General features: G+C 45.9%; 1 protein-coding gene across 7 annotated transcripts in view; it reads left to right on the forward strand.

Moving 5' to 3' along the window:
• The first annotated feature begins 1269 nt into the window (after nt 1-1269).
• Nucleotides 1270-19454, forward strand: part of EBF4 (EBF family member 4) — a 98756-nt gene continuing 80571 nt past the window's right edge. For 4 of the 7 annotated variants that reach the window (XM_031943047.1, XM_023506185.2, XM_031943049.1 and 1 more), the window contains exon 1: nt 2438-2571. In XM_031943047.1, coding sequence (XP_031798907.1) covers nt 2438-2571 — 134 coding nt within the window. Of the gene's footprint in view, nt 1507-1527; nt 2572-19454 lie in introns of those variants that run through there. The other 3 variants (XM_031943048.1, XM_023506184.2, XM_023506183.2) reach the window with 3 other exon arrangements.

Here is a 19454-nt window from a genome sequence, read left to right on the forward strand (position 1 = left end):
TTGGGAGGTGGGTGAGAGGTGAGAGAGATTAAACTCCTTTTCATTGGGTGAGAAGTGGGTTGACTAAGCTCCATACCATTGGATGAATTGGGTGATGGAATAACTGAACTCCATTCTTACTGGGTAGGAAAGGGGTGGTAAATGAACTCTTTTCTTACTGGTTGAAAGAGGGGTGTGTGTGACTGACCACTATGCTATTGGACAAGAATGGGATGTGTGTATGTGTATGTATGTATATATGTATGTATGTATGTAGAGGTATAGGTGTGAGAATGAGCTCCATTCCATTGGGTAATAAGAGGGTCACGATTTAGCTCCATCTTCCTAGGTGGGGATAGGGGAAAATTACTGAGGTTGCTTTTCCTGGACTTGGTGGGGGCTAAGTTTCTCCCATTCCCCAAACCATGGGTTCAGGATGAATCTATTCCCAAGCTAATTTCTCCTTTAGGCCACAATGAGTTTATCTGCAGATCACTCATCTCTTTCAATCTTGACTTTATGGTGGTCCCCAACTAACTGTTTTCTTCTGTTTTCAGTGGGACCCTTATCTGATACTTGTCCTTTGTTCTTAACCCCCTTCCCCCATTCATCCTCTAGTCTAGTGTTTTGCGTCTGATTCCAGTCCTTTTTTTTTTTTTTTTTTTGCTTTGCTACCAGCTATGTGCCTCCTTTACCTCTCTCCCACTCTCCAATCCCTTAGCTTTTTTTCCTGCTGTAAAACTGATTCCTTTCTACCCTCTTCCCCATCCTGCACAGTCCCTCTATTCGCCTTCCCCATCCCTCTATCCCCTCTACCCTTTCCATTACTGGCTCATTCTCCCACCTCCCAGACTGTTCCCCAAGGGCCTGGTCTCCTAGACCCTGGCCAAAGGCAGAGGGCGGACTGGCTCCTTCCCCAGGGCTCCCCCCCACCCCACCCCCCCGGCCTGGCCCGGGCTCTGGCCCAAGCCCCAGGCCCCAAGCTCCATCTCCCGCCCCTGGCCCTCCCGCTCCTCCCCCAGTGATGTCACGTCCCCGGCCGCCCCTCTGCCCAGCCGCCCCGCCCCCGCCCCCCTCCCACCCCCCAGTCCCCTGGGCCCGGCGCTCCCTCTCCCTCCCTCCTCCCTCCTCCCTCCCTGCTCCCCAGGGAGCGGCGGCGGCGGCGGCGGCGGCGGCGGCGGCGGCGGGATGGCCCGGCCCGCGGCCAGGCCCCCGGGAGCGGCGGGCGGCGGCCGCGGAGGGGGGTCGGCCCGGGGCCCGCGGGAGGCGCCGGGGCCGGGGCCGGGGGCCGGGGCCGGGGCCCGGGGCGAGCCGGCCGGACTGCTGCTGCTGCTGCTCCAGGTGTTCCCGAGCGGGGTTGAGGGGCCCGGACGACGGGGCGGGCGGGGCCCGGGCAGCGGCGGCGGCATCGGCGGGCTTGACTCCCCCCCCTCGCTCCCCCGGGACGCGCGGCTGCTGCTGCTCCTGCCGCCGCCGCCGCCGCCGCCGCCGCCGAGCTCCGCTCCCGCTGCCTCCGCCTTCCGGATGGTAATCAGCGCTCCGCACTCGGCGCGCCAGGCAGCCCACCGAGGCCGGCCGCTCTGTCCTCCCCTGCCCTGCCCTGCCCTGCACTGCCCTGTCAGCTCTGCCCTGCCTTACCCTGCTCTGCCCGCCTCTCTCTTCTGCCTTCTCCCCTCTCTCTGCCTCCTAGCGCGCTGCTTTCTTCTCTCGCATCCCTCTCCTTTCAAACCTCTGGAAACCTCCCTGCTGGGCTCCCTTTTCTGCACCTCAACTCCGCCAGCCCTACTTCGCATCACTCCTGAGCCCCACTTTGCGCTACCCGCGGATTTCCCACTTTGCTTCGAGTTTTCGGGGTCCCCCACTTTGTAAAGCTCTCGGGGTCCCCCATTTTGTGTCAGTTCGAGTGTCCCCACTTTGCCAGAGCCCTCTCTGGGTATTGCATTCGGGGGTCCCCTCTGCTCGGCACTGGGGTTTCCACTTTGCCCCTCACCGGAGTCTCTTCCCTATCCCTGACTCCTGTGCCTTCGCATCCTGGTCCTGTGAGGTCCTCTCTGCTGCTTCTCCCCTCCCCTTCAGTTCCCCACTGCTTCCCCTGCTCCGGGCCCCCCTCGCGGCGAGTGGCCGCGGGGGAATCCCTCTGTCTCCCCGCCCCCCAGTGCAGGGGGAGGAGGCTGCGCTGCTGTTAGCGGGTCGGCTTTCTCCGAGGGAGCGGCCCGGGGAGCCAAGCTCTCACTGAGCTGGGGCCAGCAGAGAAGCCGTCGCGAGTCGGGCGCATCCCGCTGCTGCTCTCTTGCCCGGCTCGGCCCTGCCCTGCCCTGCCCTGTCTGCCCCGTCCTGGCCTGGTCCAGCCTATACTCGGCTCTACTGGGTGGGGGTGGGGAGTATCCCCCAACTTCGTCTGAGCTCGGTGTGCGGGCCGTCGGGGCGCCAGGCAGAGCGGCGCCTGCAGCGCGGTCCCATGTTCTCCATGCAGGACTCCTTGCCCCGAGGAGGGCTCAGCCTGAAAGAGGAGCCGCTCCCTGCCGGCCTCGGCTCGGTGCGCTCCTGGATGCAGGGCACTGGAATCTTGGACGCCACCACCGCGGCGCAGAGGTGAGTCGTACAGAATGACGGGAGTCTATCCCGGAGGGGCAGCACAGAGGACTGGAGCTGGACCGTTACTGGTATGGGGAGGAACCGCCGAATCCACAAGAACATCACAGATCCTTGCTTCCTTCACCCTCCCCTCCTCTCCGGCCCCCTGTTCTCTCTAGCTCGCCTCCTACTCCTGTTTCTCCTTCTTTCCTTCTCTGCTGCTTTTCCCTAGCTTGTTTCCTGCCCCCCTCCAGCTCTGTTCCCCCTGATTCTTTCTGTTCTTGAAGTTGTGCGGGAATCTGGCTGGGTCCGAGCCCCAAGCTGAGTTAACCCACCCTCCTGACACTGGCACTGGAAGCAGTAGCATGTGGGGTGGATGTGGAAGGAGAAGAAAAGAAGTCGGTTTTCCCTAACCCTTGCCTTCTAGTCCATGACCCCTTAGTTCCGGGTAGTGATAATGGATAGAGTCCCAGAGGATTCTGGAATTAAGCTTCTGACAGCTCCGTTCTGCTCCTACTCCTATCCCCTCCTCCAGCTTCACAGGGATGGGAGTTTGGAGGAGCCTGTTAGGACATACTGCCTGTTCTTCCTTTCCCAGTTCTTCCTTCTCTTTGGAGCTTTTCTTCCCACTGGCCTTCCCGATGTTTCCTGAGTTGGTTGGGGGGGGGGGGAGAAGGTAGTGGTGCTGGGGCAGGGAGGATGGGAGGGTGTCAGGGAGCTGGAGCTACTGGGCTCATAGCCAATGAAAACCCCTCCAGGAATCTTGACACCCATTTACCACCTGCTTAGGAGACTCAAGGAGAGAGAGAATGAGAAAAAGGAAGGCAGACTTAGGGGAGATGGAGACTGAAGTACAGGAGGAAAAGGATGAGATGGGACAGATAGTATTTTTTCACATGGATGCTTTTTGTAGCTGGAAAAGGGTTTGGGGATTTGCAGCAAGCAGTGCAGATTTTCAGGGCCTCTTCTGTTTTGTTTGTAGCAGTTCTGCCTGAGCTTAGGAGAGCTGCATCCTTATAATTCTTAGCCCTGTGGCTCCTTAGCTCATCAGGGATGCACCACTTCCCATCCAAGTCCCATCCTAGCTTCTTGGTAGGGTCAACTGGTCTCCTCATTGTTTGGGGTTTCACTTGAACTCTGGGGCTAGAGGGAGAAGGGAAACAAATCCTCTCCTGCAGTCAGTGAGCATGGGAGCTAGACTCCCATGATGTGTAGTGAAGTGCATACAGAGCATGACTGGTAGAAAGAAGGCAGAGGGATGCTGAGGGGCACTGTTGGCAGCTTTGGATTTGGGGGTGACTGGGGGAAGCACGGTGACTTGGGGCTAGATCCTCAATGTTTCAAAACTGGTTGGAGCTACCCTACCTCTCCCTCATAGCTTGCCTGGCTGAATGTGCCCACTGTCACTCAGACCCATGGGTATGCTTGCATACAGGTGCATAAACTGTCCCCCACATGTGAACCTCTATTCTGTAGGCTCTATGTAGGCACAAGTGCACCCTCATGAAGTATAAACTCAGTGTAAACTATCCTGCTCATTCTGCCATGATTACTCATTTATATTCCCACTCATATATGTTCATGACCACTCTGCCCCACAGAAATCACTACCTCAGACAAACATGCTTGCTGTCACATATACAAACAAGTTCATACCCACTAGATTTCCCATTGAAGCTAACCTTCCTATTCATCCCAGGATTAGGTAATCTGGACAGCTGATGGGTAAGAGGGCAAAACTGTCTATATGTATGGTGTAGGTGGCAGTGGGAATAACGTATGAACAAACCTGACCCTTCTCATCATTACAAGAGAAGCCTTCCCCCCCCCCCTTCTTTTTGTGAGAATGAATCTCTGGTCATGTTTGTGTTTCTCTCTTAGAACACTTGCTTCAATATGCTGGTCTTGAAAAGATTAAAGGAAATTTTTTTATTTTTCCTTGATGTTGTCCAGAGCTGACAATGAGTTAAGTGGGGGAAAGGAGCACTTGTAGGGTGGGGAATCAGAAGAGGTAAGATCCTAAAATTGGGATTCTTGCTCACTTCCCTCTTCCACCTCCAAGATACCCAAAACTCAATATTTATTTGGAGTCCAGTTGCTCCAGTTCTCTGATCCTAGCTAGCCAGCTGCTTCCCCTAGCTTCTCCTGAGAAACCTACTATCCCCTATGGAGAATTCTTTCCCTTTAATACTCACCCCACCCACCCCTCTTTCCACATACAACTTTTCTGCTCATCCCTGAAGATGGGAGAAGAGGATGGGTAGTAAATTCAGCTTAGCTGTGGAGAGTTCAAGGATAGTTCATTTACCTCTCTGTTTTTGGTACACACAGTTATGGGTATCTGCCATCATGTCCACTCATGTGTATCTCACTCATATTGAAAGAACTATAGGGATGAATGTGACCTAGACCAGAAGAGAATAAAAAGGTGGGGAGGAGGAGGAGGAGTAGAAATCCAGCTTTTCATGGGGACATTCTATTGGTAAAAGAAACCCTCGAAAGGGTTGGTGAGCTGATTTGGGGGCATTGCCTACAGTCTACTGAGGCCTGTCCTCCAGGAGGTACATTGGGCTTGGAGGAATTCACTGTATCATGGAAGAATGAGGTAGTGTGCTAAAGTAGGAAAAAAACTCAGAATTTGAACTCCAAGGCTGTGACTTTTCTAGCTGATTGACTTTTGTGAAGAGCAATTGAGAAAATGTGTTGTGGGAAGGTACTTAGAAAATTCTGACATGATATACAAATATGAGACTTTTTAAAAGAAACCACCTCTTAAGGATTCTCTCTGATTCTGGGCTGACTCCTATGTACAGATGGAACAGGTTCAAATCTTCCCCTCCCCCTATGTTCTCATTGCCCCTGGGATGCCCCAAAGTATCTATCCTCCTTCCCTAAGGACATCAGAATGCCATCTTCTCCAGGTGCTTGCCTCCTTCAAGTATCTCTTGTCCTTCAATTATCTTACCCTTTCCACTGGTTCTTTCTTATTTGCTTACCAATTTTACTCAGATCTCTCTAAATTGAAAAAGAAATCCTTCCTGCAGCCCAGCTACTCCCTCAAGCTAGACTGTTCTTCCTCAACCATCTTATAGCATTTTTAGAGAGAGCAGTCTCTTCTTCCTGCCTCCATGTCTTTGCCACTCAATAATCGACTTTAACTTCTTGGCCATTGGTAATCTGATTTTCTTTCCCATCACTCAAGGGACAATTGAAGGGAAAAATAGAAATTCGGGCTAAACTCCCTATATGCGCTGATCACCACAGCCCTCATTTGGGAAGAGAGGCCATCCTTACTTGAGGAAAAAGGTCTTGTCAACTCATAGAAAATTTTGTAAAGTTTTTGGTTCTGATTTACCCTCCTCCCATCATTCTTTTGACAGTATTTCAGCTTTGTTGCAGCTTTTTAAAAAGCTGTCTCTAAATCTTGGCCAACAGCTGAGGAGTTCAGAAGGACCCAGAAATAGGCTTGGTAGCAGTCCTACCCAGGTAGATAGCTAATATTTATGTACTAATGTTTATGTACTGCTTTAAGATATACAAAGAGGTGATATATGTTATCTCATTTGATCCTTACAACAACCCTGGGAAGTAGGTGCTACTTTGTTTTTCTAGTCAGGAAACTGAGGCTGAGAAAGGAACTTTTCAAACTCAGTCTGCCTTATTCCAAGTCCATTACTTGGACTGTGCCACTGAGCTGCCTCATTAACAGGAGAGGGTGGGGGAGTGGCAGGTAGAAATAAATACTTCTCATGCTCCTAAATCTACGTTCCCCATCCATTAAACTATAGGCTCATCTTTCTGACTGCCTCCTGTAAATTTCTACCAGAATGGTCCTTTGGCTCTTCAAATATCACTCCCTTAGGTCCCGAATCTGCTTTTCCTCTGACCCATTTCTGGCTGTGGCACCAATGTCCAGCTCATCACCCAGGATAAAAAACGTTGACATGATCTCTGACTCCCCACCCAATCACAGATGGAACAGGTTCAAGTCTTCCCCTTCCCCTATGTTCTCATTGCCCCTGGGATGCCCCAAAAGTATCTATCCTCCTTCTCTAAGGACATCAGAATGCCATCTTCTCCAGGTGCTTGCCTCCTTCAAGTATCTTTTTCTCCCTCAATTATCTTACCCTTTCCACTGGTTCTTTCTTATTTACTTACCAATCACTTAGTAGGTCCTGTGGACTCTTCTTCTGTAATAATTCTCTTATCTGGCCTTTCTATCTATACCCCCTGCTCCCTGCCTCAAACAGGCCTTCATGATCTTTCCTGGAGATGATTTGAGCATCTCCTAGATGTTCTTATTGCTTCAGTTTCTCCCTACCCCAAATCATATGACACATGGAGCTAGAGGAATATTTCTTGAGACTTGAGATCTAATCACTTATAACCTTCAGTAGCTCCTCACTGCTTAAAAAACAAGGTCCAAAAGCCTGACATCTAAAAATCTTCATGATGTAGCCCCAGCCTGTCTTTCTAGCTCCATGTTTTGCTGCTTGGGGGTACAGCAGAAAAGATGCTGGTTCTGAAGTCAGAGGATCTGAGTTCAAATTCCATCTTTGTTATCTATGACTTATGTAACGTTGATAGACATCGGGTCCCTTGTCTGTAAAACAAGACGTCCTGAACTAGATGACTTCTGTAGTCCCTTCCAGCCTAATCTATGTAAATCCAGATGTTAAGATTTTGTGTTCTTATCCTACATTCCAACCAAAGTGAACTACTTGCCATTTCCCAAATCAACTGTGCCCCTGTCTCTCCCCTCTGCCTAAAATATTGCTCCCGTACTCAAAATTCCTTTCTTTTTTTCAAGACCAACTCAGATCTTTTCCAGGAAGTTTTCCTGGATTCACTACTCCTGTTGGAAGTGATCTCTTCTTCCTCTGAGAACTTTTGTAATACTTTATGCTCCTGTCTTCAGGTACCACCCACGTTCTACTTGAAATCTAGTTGCTTTTTGTTGTTGTTGTTCCTGTCAGGAAATCATTAACTTTGAGCTGGAAGTGACTTTAGGAGTTCAACCCTTACTTAAAGCTCGTCTCCATGTCATATGCCCAACTGACAACTGCTAGTCAATGGGACCTCACTACCTGCCCCAAACAGCCCCTTCTATTCTCAAATACCTCCTTTTGTTAGACATTCTTCCTTGTGAAGAGCCAAATTTACCTATCTGGAACTTCTACCTATTGGTGATTGTTCTGTCTCTGGGGTTGAGGAGCACAAAACGCAACATTAAAGACAATTCCCAAGTGCCTCTTCTTCAGGCTAAACTTTCCCATTTCCTTCAAAGGATCTCCTTATCATGGGATTTCAAATCTCTACCTTTGTTTTCCTTATAAGTCGGGACCATAAGACTTTGAGATCAAAGCATTGAAGGGAGTACCTGATGGATTTTACTGGAGAATTCAAAAAGGAAAGAAAATTCCTGCCAGAGGAACACTCTCAATTTGAAGGTTTCCTTCCTATCTTGGTTGTGATCTTGTGAGGGGCAGGGATATGGTAATCTTGCTGTCCTGAGTCTGGAACACTCTCCTACAGCCTTTCTTCAACTTGGTCAGAGAAAAGAGAGCCATTCTGGACTTCTATCATTTTATGTGGGGCAGGGTGTGGTGCCCTATCCCCCTACCAGGCAGTTCACTATCCCTGGATGCTGGTTAAACAATAGGGTTGCTCTCCAGCCCAGCACAGCCCAATTGTTTGGGTGTAGAAAAGGCACATATTTGAGCCACAGTGAAGATTCTCAAAGGAGAAGAGACGAGGTGGTTGGCAGGGGAGGAGGAGTGTGAGGGAGTCTCTTTGTAAGTCTGGGGATAACAATGGAACTGTGGGAGCCCCAGAGAGTGTGTGCCTCAGCTGGATATGAGGCTAGAATCGGGTTCTCAGACTTGATGTGCATTAAGCGTGAAGTGTGATTCTAAGTCCCTAACTGGTGACTCTGCTTTGGAAGCTAGGGACCCTTATTTGGGGGCAAGTTCCTTTCCCTTTTTCTTCTTCCTCCTCTTCACTTTCCCTATCCTGCCTGCAAGAGTCAGCCCTCTCCCTAACTCAGGGAGGATCTCTCCCTCAGTAGGGTCTTTGCACCTTTGGTGACTGTGACTGGAACCCCCTTGACTCCCCTTGTAATCTTGTAATCTGCCTTTTACCCGCCTCAACTTCCAAAGCACAAACACAGCCTGGCTACTGGAAGACCCGAGATCCTCGGAAAGAGTTTGTAAGACCATTTTGGACTCCTAAGTGTAGAACCCTCTCCTTTGCAAAATCCTGGGTCTCTTTCCTCTTTGGTTAGAGAATAGTTGCCTCTCGTGGACTTCCAAAATCATGTTCGGGGCACGGTTGCGTATAATAGGGGCTGGGAGGGGCAGAGAGAGGCTACTTAGAGCTGAAAGTAGCTCAGGGAGCTGACTTTCCTGTAAGCAGCTTTGGTCCAGCCCCTCTGCTAGGAAACGCTCCCATTTACTTTAATAATTAATTACAGTGCCTCAGTGAATCTCCCTTCCCTTCCCTACCCCCTCCCCAGCCAAATGGGTGTTTCCACTGGCTTTCCCTCCCTCCCAGAGGCAACCTACCTTTCCCCATCTCCCTCATCCATCCTCTCTTTTCTTCTCCCAGCCCCTTCCCATCAAACCACGACTCAGGATTTCCTCGGAATTACTGGCCCTGATCCTAAATACCAGAGAATCCAGGAATCCTGTTTAGGGGAAGCTCACACCCCAATCCTAGTAATTAACATTGCTTCCTAATGAGGAATGGGGGCTCCCAACTTTTCCTGTTCCTGCCCTCCCCCAACACCTCCTGGTTTTATTTTCTTCAGGTCTCACTCTCTGCCTCCTTGTCTTGCCCTCCCCCATCCTTCTCTGTAATATCTTTCCCCTGAGTCTTGTTCTTCCCTACATCTCTCATCTTTCCCTCTGAGTGTTAATGGCCCCTTATTCTAATGAACTATGGATTTCCATAGTGAAACACCTCAGCCTCCTGACTTCCTATCATTGGCTTTGGTTCAGGGAATATGTCGGGAGTGGGGGGTGGGGAGCATAATCATTTTTTCTTATGTTGGGGATGGGGGCAGAGCTGTTGCACTGGGACTTGCTGGACCAAACCTGGAGGTCGTTAGAAGTGAATTAGGAGCAAAGCTAGAGTTTGGCCTGAAGGAGCCTGGCTCTCAGTTCAGGAAGGAGTTTTGGATAGAGGTAGAGGAGAGAGATGAATACTTGTTGAACGGGAAGGCATGGGATGAGGAAGGAGGATATGGGAGTGTGAAGGAGGAAGGAATGGGGAGTGGTCTCATGATGGGGATGCAGGGAAGAGAGTGGGGGAGCTATTTGGAAGAAAGGAGGGGGAAATAGAGAAGAATTTGGGAAGAAGATTTTAGGATAGAAGATGTGGAGGAGGAAATGAATAGGAAGATTTTAGGAGGAAACTCAAAAAGAAACAGGAGAGGTTGAGGTGGAGACATGAAAGGGATTGAAGAGAATTTATTTTGTGGCTTTTTAATCAACTCTGATAATCCCCAAGCCTGGGGCTAGTTACAGGAGATCTTCATTCCTCTCCCAGTTCATACCCAGGTTCCTCCACATCAATGACTGTGCCTTAGTTGCTCCATAGATAATATGGAGGCAGGGGAATTACTTTAAGGCAGAACTAATGCCTCATGTTTCCCACTGTGGACACTGAGAAGCCCGAGGCTCTGGCTAAGGAGGGAAATAGGTGAGAAAGGAGAATAACAAAGTAAGAACCAATGAGGGAGTTAGATAGAGGAGGTAGAAATGTCAAGGGGAGGGAGGGAAAGAGGGAAGAAGGGGGAGAGAGAGAGAGAGAGAGACAGAGAGAAAGACAGAGACAGACAAAGACAGAGACAGACAGAGAGATAGAGGGAGACAGAGAGATAGAAGGAGACAGACAGAGAGAAAGAGAGACATATAGAGAGAGGGAGGGAGGAAGGGAAGGAGAGAGAGACAAAGACAGAGTAAGAGAGAGAGAGGAAGGAAGGGAGGGAAGGAGAGAGAGAGACAGAGAAAAAGATACAGAGATAGAGAGAGAAACAGAGAAAAAAGAGAGAGATACAGAGAGAAACAAGAAAGCAGGGAACAGCAGCCTGAAGCCAAGTGTCTTGGTGCGTCTCTCTGGGGAAGGGGGGGTGGGGAGTGGGACTAGGAGTAGGGAGCCAGAGTCTCGCCTGTTGGGAGAGGTGCTCTCCGGTGTGATTGCTCTAGAGAGGCTGTTAGAAGCGGGCTTATTTTTTTTTTTGTTAAATTGCTGTTATTTATAATAACCGTTTAGTCAAGAATGTAAAGAGCCGTGGAGCCTCCTCCCAGGGAACGCTCGAAGAGAAATACTGGCTCTATTTCGAGACAATTGTAGCAGGCGGATGCTGTGCAGCTTTCCTCCTCCCCTCCCTTTCTGCCCACCTCCTGGGCCTCAAGTGGGGGGGGGGGACCACTAGTCCACAGCTGGAGGGGGTAGGAGACATGGATTGATTGCATGGTCTTTTTGTCCCTGCCCGTGCTTGTGCAACACTTGAACACATTGAGGTGTCTTGGAGACAAGAAGAGAGGTGCTTTTCCCTGTCTCCTACTGTTCGCCACCCCCATCCCCCTACTGCCCCATTCCCCAAAGATGCTAGGAGTTAGTTATTTGTGGACTCAGCTCAGGGCATTCTTACTGGTGATGGGTATGATGGTCTCCTGCTTTTCTTGGTTTTTCATAATTACCCTGGAGAAGTGGGGTATTGAGGGCAGAGGGCACAGACATACACAAAGCTTTAGCCTTTTCCCTTTCTCCTCCCCACCTCTCCCAGGTCTAGCAGGAGATGATATAGGGTCTCTAGCCATGCACTTGCTATAGGGAAGGATCTAGAGGGGCGGTGAAGCCTCCAGAACAAAGGATCAGCCTCTGAACTCTGGGCAGAGTGTATGGGATGGAGCATGCCAGAGTGAGCTAAATCTTAGGATCAGGCCTCTAGTTTGTAGGAAAGACAATGGGATAAGACTAAAGTGGGCCTTTTATCCCCATCGTACCTCCAAATGGACCTACAGGACCTGAACTTGTGACTTTGTTGTTATGGAGGACTCCCAGATGAGCAAATTCCCATCACCAATGCGGGTCAGAACTTTCAATGACCTGCCTAGGGCAAAGGTGTCAAATAAGTAACCAGAACCAAATTAAAATGTCATTTTGGGACATTTAACAAAACAAACAAGTAAATACAAAATAAATAAAAATGCAATAAAACAGAGAGAGCATTAATATATGATTTTCCAAGTTAATACGTATCCAGAGGGAGATTTATATACACTTTAGCCACCTGTTTCTATTTGACATCCCTGACTCAGACTGCTGATATGCTCAAGATCTCACTTGCCCAGGCAAGGACTTGAACTCATGTCCTTCTGGCTTCAAATTTCCCTGGAAGGAGCACCATGCTGCTTTCCCCTGACACTCAGGGTCATTCATTGAACCCCCTGGTCTTGCTTAGTTTATCAACCAAAATTTTAATTAAACTTCTTTTGAATCTATAGGAACATCTGGACCTTTGGAATATAAGGCCAATGAAGATTAGGGACGTGGAGCTATCTTTTCAAATTAATCAATTTAATTTGCACCCAAGATCATTCTCCCTAGAATGGCAAATTAGAATTTTAGAAGGGAATGGGGTAGGGATGCTTCTTTAGGGGTCACTGAAAAATTAGAGAAATATATTGGAGAAGTCATGTAGTGGAGGAAGGAAATACACTTGATTCTGACTCTAAGTCATCAAGACAACTGGATAAAGTACTGGATTTGGAGACAGAAAGATGAGTTCAAATCCCATTCAAATACTTGCTAGTATGTGACCCAGTGAGCAAGCCACTTGAGCTCTCCCAGACTCTGTTTCCTCAGCCATATAACAGTATCTATCTCATAAGACTGTTGTAAGTATCAAATGAGATATTTGTAGCAAGAGAACAATCTCAGGAAGCATCTAGGTGGCACAGTGGATAGGACACTGGATCTGGAAGGGGATTTAAGTTCAAAACCTGCCTCAGACACGAGCTGGGTGACCTTGGCAAGTCATTTAAATTCTCTTTCTCAGTTTCCTTGTTTGTAAAATAGGATTGATGCCAGTAGTACCTATCTTCCGGGATTGTTGTGAAGATCAGATGAGATAATGTTTGACAAACCTTAAAGTGTTATGTGAATGCTAGCTTTATTATAATTATGATTATCAAAGAAAGCTGAAGTTATTCTCACTAAGTTGTCTAAGAGAAGAGGCCAGGGAGGGTGTTTATATTTTAGATTTTAATCAAAGTAGTTAAATTTTAAAAGTCGTGTTATTTAAAGGCGGTAGATTCAGTTATCTAGAAAATGGATATAGATGGAAGACTTCAAGCCAGAGATGTGGTGTAGAATTTTTTTGATCTTTTCCTTCTCTTGAGGTCATCAGTTGCATAAGTTTCCTAGGGGCTTCATTAAGCAGGACTTCCTTTGATCTATCCTCAGCTTCCATCTCTTCAGCATGAAGAGAATCTCCTCTATTCCAGCATCCAAACTGTGAGAGAGCATCCATTCTGTACATCCCCTTCATTATCCTCTGGTCTTTGGTCCTCCTCAGCATTCATCTTCCTACACTGAAGGACCTATCTTTTCAGTTCTCCCACAAACACTGGCTCCTTCTACCCTGACTTCTTCTCTGAGTCTTTTCAATCAAATTTACTGCACTTCTTTTACAGCAACACTGGCACTGGGCAGATGCATGACCTTCTCTGAAGAAGCTTCCAGTCGAATGAAGTGTGTGTGTGTGTGTGTGTGTGTGTGTGTGTGATGGTATTTATGTCTATGTCCATATCTGTGAATGTTTGTGTCTCTCTGTGTTTGTGTGCGCAATGTTTCCACATACACGTGTTATCTCGTAGGCTTGGGTAGTGGTGAGGATAACAAGATTGATTAGGTCACAAGGGAAGGTGTGATCATTACAGAAGAAAGATCTGGGCAAATGCTCTGAGAAATTTGAGGAGGGAAGCTTTACTTTCTCCTGTTACTTCAGGAAAAGTCTATATCTGGGTTGGATCTAGAAGGAAAATAAGGTCTTCAATGGGAGAGTATAAGGGGGGAAGATGAAGAAACTTAGATAAAAACAGAACTTCTTATCTTTTCCCCCAAATCTTTCCTTCTTCCAAATCTCTGTTACTGACCATGATAGCACCATCCTCCCAGGCTCCCAATCTGAAAATCCTCAGTTTCTTACTCTCAAAGCCAATCTTGTTTTGTTTCTACTTCACAATATCTCTTGTATAGTTACTCTTTCCTTCCCTCCACTCTCACAGTCACCATCTTGGTGCAAATTCTTATCATCTCATGTCTAGACTATTGAAATAGCTCACTGGCGAGTCTCTCTTAATTTGTCTCTTTCCATTCCAATCCATCTGCCACTCAACTGCCAAAGTGATTTTCCTAAAACATAAAAGATCTATGTCACTTTGCCTGCCATCTAGGGGAGGGGGTGGAGGATAGGAGGGGAAAAATTGGAACAGAGCTGTTTGCAAGGCTCAGTGTTGAAAAATTACCCATGCATATGTTTTGTCAATAAAAAGCTATAATAAAAATAATTTAAAAGATTAAAAAAATCTATGTCACTCTTCTTATTTAATAATCTTCAATGACTCCCTATTACCTCTACGATCAAATATAAAATCCTCTGTTTGGTATTTAACTTCATAGCCAGTCTCTCCCTATTTCTTCCATCTTCTCATAGTTTACTCCCATCCACTTGCTCTGAGATACCAGTTATAAACAGGCTCTTATATCTCTGTGTTCTATGTCTTTTCACTACCTGTTATCCTCTTTGCCTGTGCTCTCACTTCTTATCTCCATATCTCAGTTTTCCTGACTCCAAAACTCAGCTTAACTCTCACTTTTTTTTTTTAATTTAATAGCCTTTTATTTACAGGATTTATACATGGGTAACTTTACAGCATTAACAATTGCCAAACCTCTTGTTCCAATTTTTCACCTCTTACCCCCCCCCTCCCCTAGATGGCAGGATGACCAGTAGATGTTAAATATATTAAAATATAACTTAGATACACAATAAGTATACATGACCAAAACATTATTTTGCTGTACAAAAAGAATCAGACTCTGAATTATTGTACAATTAGCTTGTGAAGGAAATCAAAAATGCATGTGTGCATAAATATAGGGATTGGGAATTTAATGTAATGGTTTTAGTCATCTCCCAGAGTTATTTTTCTGGTAGCTAGCTCAGTTCATTACTGCTCCATTAGAAATGATTTGGTTGATCTCGTTGCTGAGGATGGCCTGATCCATCAGAACTGGTCATCATCTAGTATTGTTGTTGAAGTATATAATGATCTCCTGGTCCTGCTCATTTCACTCAGCATCAGTTCATGTAAGTCTCTCCAGGCCTTTCTGAAATCATCCTGTTGGTCATTTCTTACAGAACAGTAATATTCCATAATTTTCATATACCACAATTTATTCAGCCATTCTCCAACTGATGGACATCCATTCAGTTTCCAGTTTCTAGCCACTACAAAAAGGGCTGCCACAAACATTCGTGCACATACAGGTCCCTTTCCCTTCTTTATAATCTCTTTGGGATATAATCCCAGTAGTAACACTGCTGGATCAAAGGGTATGCACAGTTTGATAACTTTTTGAGCATAGTTCCAAACTACTCTCCAAAATGGTTGGACCCGTTCACAACTCCACCAACAATGCATCAATGTCCCAGTTTTCCGCATCCCTCCAACAATCATCATTATTTTTTCCTGTCATCTTAGCCAATCTGACAGGTGTGTAGTGGTATCTTAGAGTTGTCTTAATTTGCATTTCTCTGATTAATAATGACTTGGAGCATCTTTTCATATGACTAGAAATTAACTCTCACTTTCTACAGAAGGCTTTCCCCTTATTCTCAGATGGTGACTTCCCTCTTAAATTACCTCCCATGTATACCATATATTTCTATCTATCTGTATCTCTACCTCTGCATTTATATATGTTTCTATCTTGTATATGCATAATTCTTAGCATCTTTGTCTCCCCCATTAGAATACCATCTCCCTGAGGGTAGGAACCATGATTTTCCTTTCTTTGTACTTCTAGCATAGTACTTGGCAACATGGTATCTAGCTTGTAAATGCTTGCTGATTGATCGGGACTGGCTCAGGAAGGTTACTTGGCTTGTTTAAGGATAGTCAGTAGCAGAGGTAGGATTTGTAGCCCAGGTCTTCCAGTCTTAAGACCAGTGTTCTTAAAAATCTACTGCAATGTCTCTTGTATGTGGTATGGGATCTTGAATGCCAGGATGATCTAGCATTCTTACTTAAGCAATGGGGAGCTCTTCAGAGTTTTTTAAAATAGAAAGCTCATATTGTCTGAGAAGAGCATGAAGAGAAAGACTATGAGATGGTAGGTTAACAATGGATTGGTGTGTGTGTGTGTGTGTGTGTGTGTGTGTGTGTGCCTCCCCCTCCTAAGATCTGAGAATGCACCTCTTTCCTTTCATTTCAGAGGTAAAGGATTGAAATGAAAGTGATTTAGAAGCAAAAGCTTTCAATAAAAATTCTTGAAAGAATGGATTGACAAATTGCAGAATGAGGGAAGAAAGACTAAAGTCTACATGAGAACAGACGAGGGCCTAAGCCAGATGAGGACAGGAGGATTGGTAGGGGGGATGGATTTAAGAAATATTGTAGAGATGAAAGAACTTGGTGATTGAGGGAGTAAGAGAGTCAGGAGTCAAAGGGATGTGTTTGAGATAGTGATAATGTCAATAGAATAGAGAAGAGATCACAGGCTAATTGTACACTATTTCAAAGTCCGACTTTTTTTTTTTTTACAGCAAATTAACTGTTTGGATATGTATACATATATTGTATTTAGCTTATACTTTAATATATTTAACATGTATTGGTCAACCTGCCATCTGGGGGAAGGGGTAGGGGAAGGAGGGGAAAAGTTGGAACAGAAGGTTTTGCAATTGTCAATGCTGAAAAATTACCTATGCATATATCTTGTAAATAAAAAGCTATAGTAAAAAAAAAAAAAGAAGAGACTGGAAGTTAGAGGTAGAAAAAAGATGAATTTTGTTTTGGAATTGTTTAATCTATGGCTGGGACATCCTTGCAGAGAACTTTGGTGGGTAGCTGGACATGAACCCTCTCTCCAAGGTCTGGAGCTTGGGACATAACTATTTGGGAGTCATCTGTGTAGCAATGGCACTTGATGCTGTGGGGATGAATGAAAATGTCAAGAGGGAATATGGAGAGAAGGAAGAGTTGAGGAGAGAACCATGGAAAACATACCAACTTTGGGGTACTCTGAAAAGGAAGCATTGCAAGAAACAAAGAGTCCCCCAAAGAGAATAAATCATATGAGGGAGTGTCACAGAAAAGGTTATGGGGATGAGAACTGGGAAAGGGCCATTAGATTTAGTGAGAGGGAGGTCTTTAGGAATCCTTAAGAGAGCAGGTTCAGTAGTTAGTAGGGCATGAAAGCTACACTGAAAACTCCAAAAGAGGAAATTTAGTGTAATGGAGAGAGTGCTGGATCTGGAATTAGGAAGATCTTTATTCAAATTTCACCTCAGACATTTATTAACTGTGTGAAACTGGACAAGTTAATTAATCTTGCAGCCTCATTTCTTTCATCAATTTAATGGGAATGATAATGAAACCTCTCAGAGTTGTATCAAATGAGGTAATGAATGCAAACTGTTTTGCAAAACTTAGCTATATACATATCAGTTATTGTTTTACTTTTTGTGCAAAATCTGTAAAATAAAATTAGCACCTTTCATACAGAAATGATATGAAACTCAAAGGAAATAAACTTTAAAAACTATATAAATGATATTTTTTGTTTTTATATCAACTTCTTTTCTGAGTATATCTTTACCCATCATGCCTACTCAAAAGAGTCATCCCTTGCAACAAAAATAAAAAAAGAGTTCAGCAAAAATTAAACTATACATCAGCACATGCTATATTCCATACTCATAATACCTCACTTTTATAAAGGAGAAAAATGAATTTCCTTAACTTTTCTCTAGGGGCAAAGTTGATCATTGTTATGATCCAGTGTTCAGTTTCATTTTTTTTTCTATTTTCATTTCATTTGTTTTTCCATTTCCATTTCCTTTATTATCCTATCATATTTTCTAGCACTAGGAACACAGAGAAAGAAGGAGATGAGGAAAGAGACACACAGATACAGAGAGCGAGCATTGAACATGAGGTCAGGAAGACCTCAGCCACAATCACAGTGACCCTGAATAAATCACTTAATTTTTTCACTCTTCAGGAAACTCTTTAAGAACCTACATTTGCAGAGCAAGACTAATGTAGGAATTTTCTAACCCAGTGAAATTCCTCCTCCAGTTGTGTTCTTTCCCCACTTTCACCTCTTCATGCTCCAGCTCATCTTTCCCTTTTTGCCAACTTACTGCCCCCCCTCCCACAGAAAAGTATGGAGTCCTCAGAAAATTGGGAGAATGCTTGGTCCCTTTATCCTCTTGACCATTATAAAGGTGCTAACACAGTCCACATTCTGGTCTCTGGGGAATAACAACAATAATAACAACATTCCTCTTTTTAGATTTTTTTTAACCGGAGAAGCACCAGGCTTTCTATGACAAAATATTCACCCACTTCTCAAACACACACACACACACACACACACACACACACACACACACACGCATACATCATATACACTAACACCTACACAAATTTCAAAGAGCTATATGTACATATCTGTGATGTTTCCTTGTCTCCCTGCCTTCCACTCTGCATCCTTTTATTTCTCTCTCATCATTTTTCTATGTCTCTTTCCATCTCTTTCACATAAATGGCAAGATAATCTTGAAAGAAAAACTGTCCTTCTGTTTACAGCAGCTTCCTCGGTCACATCTTTGCCCTTTTATTCTACTTTGTGGCTGAAGATGCTGGGTACAATAGCTGGAGTGCTAGAGACCCATTTCTGCCTCGTGTACCCAGTCTGGGCTCACTTAGACATCCCTTTCCCACTCCAGCTCATAACGTTCTACCCATCAGACCAGAGAGAGCAAGCTAAGCTGGGCTGCTCTGAGGATGGGGGGGAGGGGGGCAGTTTTATCATCCCATTGATTCTGCAGCTCTCCTCCTCTGCCCTTCCTGCATTTTGTGTTCAGACACATATGGGCATATGGAATCCCTTCTCCTTTCTTTCCTTCTCCAGTAAATTGTCTTCCTCTGACTTGAGTCCCTCATTCTTTTTCCTCTTCTGTCTTCTTCCTCCTTCTCCAACTTCCCTCTTTCCCGGGAGCCAGAGCTGGCTCTCTAGGGGGTCTTAGCAAGTTGTGTGGTCTGCCTGGGAGATGCTGCTGAGTTCTCTTGGACTGGGTTAAAGCAGGAGGGGGTGGTATGTGTGGATTGGGGCCAAAGCCAGTTTGACCAGGATAATGAAAATGAAATCAGAGTTGGGAATCTTGGGGAATTGGGAGGAGAGCAAAGATGCCCAGGGTGCCTCCTGGTGCAAAGGGGAGGGAAGCCAGACTGCTTAACCTGCCTTCAGATTCTTCTTGTCCATCATTCTCTTTGCTTCATTCCTGGCTGGATGCTTGGGGAGGGGGGGGAATTGGATCAATAAATCCTTTTATATTTCTGCTGAATTTCCCCACCTCTACTCTCCTTTCCTGTGCGCACAGATCTCTGAATTCTTTGAGAACAGGCAGAGGAAAGAATATACCTCGTACCTCTTTTCCTTAACACTTGATTGTTTTCATACCTGTGGAAGCTTTCCCTATTGTCCCAACTCCCTCTCCCTTCCTGGTCTGTGGTGAAAGGGAAGCTCTCTAAGGTAAAGTAGGGGCAGGATTTTGCTTTGGGGGTCATGTCTCGTCTCTGGTCCCTAGAGAAGGGACA

Source organism: Sarcophilus harrisii, chromosome 6 (genome assembly GCF_902635505.1).
Source record: "Sarcophilus harrisii chromosome 6, mSarHar1.11, whole genome shotgun sequence".
Lineage (NCBI taxonomy): Eukaryota > Metazoa > Chordata > Mammalia > Dasyuromorphia > Dasyuridae > Sarcophilus > Sarcophilus harrisii.